We start from the raw sequence: 6,837 nt of genomic DNA on the forward strand, positions 1-6,837 counted from the left end.
CACCGCAGAGTCTTGGTCACTGTTAGCAGAGAGTTCATATCACAGCTTCTGTTAAATAAGCACACTAGAGCCTTGACTTTCATCCAAACTCCTTTGGGGGTCCATTCTTCAGTCATTGCTATATGAATTCGATCCTGTCTCGGCCTTCTCGTCCAGCTACTCAATGCGACAGACTGTCTTCAAGGCAAGCGATTAGTTCCGATTCCGGAATCACTGCAGAGTCTTGGTCACTGTTAGCAGAGAGTTCATATCACAGCTTCTGTTAAATAAGCACTCTAGAGCTTTGGCTTTCATCCAGACTCCCTTAGAGGTCCATTCTTCAGTCATTGCTATATGAATTCGATCCTGTCTCGGCCTTCTCGTCCAGCTGCTCAATGCGACAGACTGTCTTCAAGGCAAGCGATTAGTTCCGATTCCGGAGTTCCGGATTAGTTCCAATTCCAGAGTCTTGGTCACTGTTAGCAGAGAGTTCATCTCACAGCTTCTGTTAAATAAGCACACTAGAGCTCTGGCTTTCATTCTTCAGTCATTGCTATATGAATTCGATCTTGTCTCGGCTTTCTCGTCCAGCTGCTCAATGTGACAGACTGTCTTCAAGGCAAGCGATTAGTTCCGATTCCGGAATCACCGCAGAGTCTTGGTCACTGTTAGCAGAGAGTTCATATCACAGCTTCTGTTAAATAAGCACACTAGAGCTTTGGCTTTCATTTTTCAGTAATTGCTATATGAATTCGATCCTGTCTCGGCCTTCTCGTCCAGCTGCTCAATGCAACAGACTGTCTTCAAGGCAAGCGATTAGTTCCAATTCCGGAGTTCCGGATTAGTTCCAATTCCAGAGTCTTGGTCACTGTTAGCAGAGAGTTCATCTCACAGCTTCTGTTAAATGAGCACACTAGAGCTCTGGCTTTCATCCAAACCCCTTTGGAGGTCCATTCTTCAGTCATTGCTATATGAATTCGATCCTGTCTCGGCCTTCTCCTCCAGCTGCTCAATGCGACAGACTGTCTTCAAGGCAAACGATTAGTTCCAATTCCGGAAATACTGCAGAGTCTTGGTCACCATTAGCAGAGATTTCATATCACAGCCTCTGACCTTGTATAGTAGCTCACCATAGAAACTCTAGGTCCTCCAGGTTGACTCTATATTCTTCACTGTAGGGATCTCTACGTTGCTTGTGGGGGTGGAAAAGAGAGTAAAACACACACAACACCCCTGCTAGGTAGGCACGTGAATTCAGTCCTCTCACATCCTCCTCCAGCTGTGCAAAGGAACAGCCTGTCTCCAAGGCATGCACTTAATTCCAATCCCCTAAAATACTGCAGAGTCTTGGTCACTGTTAGCAGAGAGTTCATATCATAGCCTCTGACTTTGTATAGTAGCTCATTGGTTGAATAAGCCCACTAGAGCTCCGGCTTTCATCCAAACGCCTGAAATGAAAGTGCACAGACAAGAATATTTTTGTCATGGAAAGTACTTTGACCTTTACTCTTCCTGTCCCATCAAGCTCTTGTTGGAAAGGACCTTCTCGCACCGGCAAACTTTGCGCTTAACCACAAACCAACTTCCTATGCAAGCTCGCTAATATAATGACTTGAACTTTGTAAGACCTCTATACTAACATTTCGGTTCAAGATTTTAATTTTTAATATTTCTTAGGCTTATGCCTCCTTCAGAATCTCATCCAAACTTTTATATACCCTCAGGTAAACAAGAATAATTTTTGTCATGGAAAGTCCTTTGACCTTTACTCTTCCTGTCCCATCAACCTCTTGATGGAAAGGACCTTCTCGCACCAGCAAACTTTGCGCTTAACCATAAACCAACTTCCTGTGCAAGCTCACTAATATAACAACTTTTCAAAAAGCCAAAACCTTGAACGTTGTATGACCTCTATACTAACATTTCGGTTCAAGCTTTTAATTTTTAATATTTCTTAGGCTTATGCCTCCTTCAGAATCTCATCCAAACTTTTATATACCCTCAGGTAAACAAGAATATTTTTGACATGGAAAGTACTTTGACCTTTACTCTGCCTGTCCCATCAACCTCTTGATGGAAAGGACCTTCTTGCACCGGCAAACTTTGCGCTTAACCACAAACCAACTTCCTATGCAAGCTCGCTAATATAATGACTTGAACTTTGTATAACCTCTATACTAACATTTCAGTTAAAACTTTTAATTTTTAATATTTCTTAGGCTTATGCCTCCTTCAGAATCTCATCCAAAAGTGAACCAGAGTAAGGATAAAGGCGTTGACTTTTCCTTTTCTACATCTTCAAATGCAGGCAAAAAAAAAAGACAGATTTTCTGGATCACTCGCAGTCTGGCTTTAGGCCTGGGCACAGTACCGAGACAGCTTTGGTCGCCTTGGTGGATGACCTCCGAAGAGAGCTTGACAGGGGGAGTGTGACCCTGTTGGTTCTCTTGGATATCTCAGCGGCTTTTGATACCATCGACTATGGTATCCTTCTGGGAAGGCTCTCTGAGATCGGACTCGAGGGCACAGTTTTACTTCCTGGAGGGCCATTCCCAGATGGTGAAGCTGAGGGACTCCTGCTCGGACCCCTGGCCATTGACCTGTGGGGTCCCGCAAGGTTCTATTCTGTCTCCCATGCTATTTAACATCTACATGAAACCGCTGGGAGAGGTCACCCGGAGTTTCTACACAGATGACACCTGTGACAATGTGTACATTTTATTCCTTTGGTTATGTGTAATTTAAATAGTGGTTTAAGGATGGTAAGTATGTAGGATTGTGTTTTGTTGGAGATGGTGACTTGGCGTTGGCTGAGTTGCCATAGCAACAGGGGCGGAGCCAACTGCCTCTTCATGGGGCACCTGTTTTTGAAAGTCAGTCAGTAAGCTGGTGAGCTACTGGGTAGACTGAGTCTCTGGGTGGAGATTCAGGGAATGTGTCTGTAGCCGGTGTGCTATTGGGAAGACTGAGTCTCTGGGTGGAGATTCAGGGAATGTGTCTGTAGCCGGTGTGCTATAGGGAAGACTGAGTCTCTGGGTGGAGATTCAGGGAATGTGTCTGTAGCCGGTGTGCTATAGGGAAGACTGAGTCTCTGGGTGGAGATTCAGGGAATGTGTCTGTAGCCGGTGTGCTATAGGGAAGACTGAGTCTCTGGGTGGAGATTCAGGGAATGTGTCTGTAGCCGGTGTGCTATAGGGAAGACTGAGTCTCTGGGTGGAGATTCAGGGAATGTGTCTGTAGCCGGTGTGCTATAGGGAAGACTGAGTCTCTGGGTGGAGATTCAGGGATTGTGTCTGTAGCCGGTGTGCTATAGGGAAGACTGAGTCTCTGGGTGGAGATTCAGGGAATGTGTCTGTAGCCGGTGTGCTATAGGGAAGACTGAGTCTCTGGGTGGAGATTCAGGGAATGTGTCTGTAGCCGGTGTGCTATAGGGAAGACTGAGTCTCTGGGTGGAGATTCAGGAATGTGTCTGTAGCCGGTGTGCTATAGGGAAGACTGAGTCTCTGGGTGGAGATTCAGGGAATGTGTCTGTAGCCGGTGTGCTATAGAGAAGACTGAGTCTCTGGGTGGAGATTCAGGGAATGTGTCTGTAGCCGGTGTGCTATAGGGAAGACTGAGTCTCTGGGTGGAGATTCAGGGAATGTGTCTGTAGCCGGTGTGCTATAGGGAAGACTGAGTCTCTGGTGGAGATTCAGGGAATGTGTCTGTAGCCGGTGTGCTATAGGGAAGACTGAGTCTCTGGTGGAGATTCAGGGAATGTGTCTGTAGCCGGTGTGCTATAGGGAAGACTGAGTCTCTGGGTGGAGATTCAGGGAATGTGTCTGTAGCCGGTGTGCTATAGGGAAGACTGAGTCTCTGGGTGGAGATTCAGGGAATGTGTCTGTAGCCGGTGTGCTATAGGGAAGACTGAGTCTCTGGGTGGAGATTCAGGGAATGTGTCTGTAGCCGGTGTGCTATAGGGAAGACTGAGTCTCTGGGTGGAGATTCAGGGAATGTGTCTGTAGCCGGTGTGCTATAGGGAAGACTGAGTCTCTGGTGGAGATTCAGGAATAAATGTGTCTGTAGCCGGTGTGCTATAGGGAAGACTGAGTCTCTGGGTGGAGATTCAGGGAATGTGTCTGTAGCCAGTGTGCTATAGGGAATTCTGTTAAATAAGCCTTTTAGCTTATTTGTTATATTAGGACAATTGATCAGAAGGGTTACATCTGCTTCTAGAAACTTCTTGAAGACTGTGCCTGAGATTACTCATGAAACCTTTCTAATGTAACCAATCAAGATTTGTGCCTCTTGTGAAGAAACAGTTAAACATGTTTTACTCCTGTTAAAATAAACTTGTTACTGTTTTCCTCAAGCCTTGCCTGATACAGTTTCTCCTAAGTTGAACAGCCTGCAATAGTAAAGTCAAGCCAGGGATGGTAAATGCTATGCTATCAAATGAATAAAGCCTTCTGTAATTAATAGTCCCTTTATAAAATAGCTCTTAAGCTGATATTGATAGTTGCCCGGCTTCCCTCACAGATTAGGTGGCAGTAAGCTTCAACCACACGCTCCTTCACAACACCCAACTCCGACTCCAGAACACGAACTTCATTTGGGGGTCACCACATTAGAAAAGTTGAGAACCACTGCTCTAACCACTATTCCTTTTTGCAGGGCGATTCCGGGGGTCCCCTTAATTGCCAGACCTCCAGCGGGAAGTGGGAAGTCCACGGCGTGGTCAGCTTTGGGTCCGCACTTGGCTGCAACTATTACCGCAAGCCCTCCGTCTTCACCCGGGTCTCCGCTTTCAACGACTGGATCGATAAGGTGAGCGATGGCAGGCTCTGGGGTCGTTCCTCCTCAAGATACGTTCCATTGAGAGGAATATAGTGTCAATCCTCACCTTTGTTTCCCTGCTGCAGGTGATGGCGTCGTATTGAAGCGACACGTGCAAAAACCAACCAGGAAATCCCATCCAATCAGCGGCGGGAATGGAACAAACCCTGTAATAAACATGTTAATAATAATGCAATCCTTCCCCAACTTCTGAGGGAGTATGTTTGGGATTTGTAGGCTTCATTGGGCTTTTATTGTCTCATTTGGAATGGAAACACATGCACACATACCCAAAAAACCTCAATCATCATGGATGATTAACAATCTATATATATAAATCTGTAAGGGGCGTCCAACGGGACAGCAAAACTCAAAAACCCCCCAACGAAAATTAACCAAAATTCCCATGCACATACCTCAACCCACAAGGTACAAACAAATCAAATCAAAATAAAAAACAACACAACAACAGACTCACAAAAGGGCAAAACAACTGAGCATGTGCAATGGCGCAAAGTCACCGGCGCGCACACATGGCCAAATGGCCAACGCACCCTCTGCACCTCCCTCCCCCCTTCATTGAAGCCCCGCCCACACCCACCAACGCCCCGCCCCTACACCACTCCTCCTCCTCCCACCCCCCTCTGCCAAAGCCCCACCCACACCCACCGACACCCCGCCCCTGCACTCCTCCTCCTCCTCCTCCCACCCCCCTCTGCTGAAGCCCCACCCACACCCACCAACACCCCGCCCCTGCACTCCTCCTCCCACCCCCCTCTGCTGAAGCCCCGCCCACACCCACCGACGCCCTGCCCATGCATTTCTCATCCTCCTCCCACCCCCCTCCGCCAAAGCCCCGCCCATACCCACCGACACCCCGCCCATGCACTCCTCCTCCTCCTCCCACCCCCCTCCGCCAAAACCCCGCCCACACCCACCGACGCCCCGCCCATGCATTCCTCATCCTCCTCCCACCCCCCTCTGCCAAAGCCCCGCCCACACCCACCGACGCCCTGCCCCCGCACTCCTCCTCCCCCTCCTCCCACCCCCCTCTTCCGAAGCCCCGCCCACACCCACCGACGTCCCGCCCATGCACTCCTCCCCCTCCTCCCACCCCCCTCTGCCGAAGCCCCGCCCACACCCACTGACGCCCCGCCCATGCATTCCTCATCCTCCTCCCACCCCCCTCCGTTGAAGCTCCTGGGATTTATAGTTTACCTATAATCAAAGCATTCTGAACTCCACCAATGACGGAATTAAACCAAACGTGGCACACAGGACTCCCATGACCCAACAGAAAGCACGAGAAGGGTTTGATACGCATTGGGAAGGAAGAAAGGAAGGAGGGAAGGCAGGGAAGAGGTAAAGAAGGAAGGAGAAAAGGAAATAAAAAGTGAAAGAAGGAAACATGGAGGGCAGAAAGGAGGCAAAGGAAGAAAGGGGGAGGGAATGAAGGAAAGAGAGAAGGTTGAAACCAAGGAGCAAAAGAAGGAAACGAAGAAAGAAAGAGGTAGAGAAGGAAGAAAGGAGAGAAAGGGGGAGGAAAAGGGGGAAGGAATAGGTAGGCACCTCTCTTTCATAACACTCCAGATATCTACCTCTACTTTGAAAAGATTTACTATAGGCTACAGCAACGCGTGGCAGGGCACAGCTAGTATATATATATATATATATATATATATATATATATATATATATATAAATGCTCTGTGCGCAATCTATATATATAAAAATGTTCTGGGCGTCATTAGGACCTTAAAAACAAAAGAACCAAATGAACGAAATCACACCAAATTTGGCAACAAAACGTCTCACAACACAGGGAGTGACCATCACTCCAAAAATTATGATTTTGTCATCTGGGAGTTGTAGTTGCTGGGATTTATATCTATATATATAAAATTGCTCAGGGCGTCGTTCGTACCTTAAAAACAAAAGAACCAATGAACGAAATCACACCACATTTGGCAACAAAACGTCTCACAACACTAGGAGTGACCAGCACTCAAAACATTATGATTTTGTCATTTGGGAGTTGTAGTT

General features: G+C 47.4%; 1 protein-coding gene across 1 annotated transcript in view; it reads left to right on the forward strand.

The window, feature by feature from the left end:
* LOC132764696 (chymotrypsin-like elastase family member 2A) overlaps window positions 1-4,990 on the forward strand; it is a 17,116-nt gene extending 12,126 nt beyond the window's left edge. The window contains exons 7-8 of the mRNA XM_067472875.1: window positions 4,633-4,785; window positions 4,881-4,990. Coding sequence (XP_067328976.1) covers window positions 4,633-4,785; window positions 4,881-4,898 — 171 coding nt within the window. The 3' untranslated portion in view covers window positions 4,899-4,990. The remainder of the gene's footprint in view (window positions 1-4,632; window positions 4,786-4,880) is intronic.
* The last annotated feature ends 1,847 nt before the right edge of the window (window positions 4,991-6,837 follow it).

The sequence above is a fragment of the Anolis sagrei genome, chromosome 13 (assembly GCF_037176765.1).
Source record: "Anolis sagrei isolate rAnoSag1 chromosome 13, rAnoSag1.mat, whole genome shotgun sequence".
NCBI lineage: Eukaryota > Metazoa > Chordata > Lepidosauria > Squamata > Dactyloidae > Anolis > Anolis sagrei.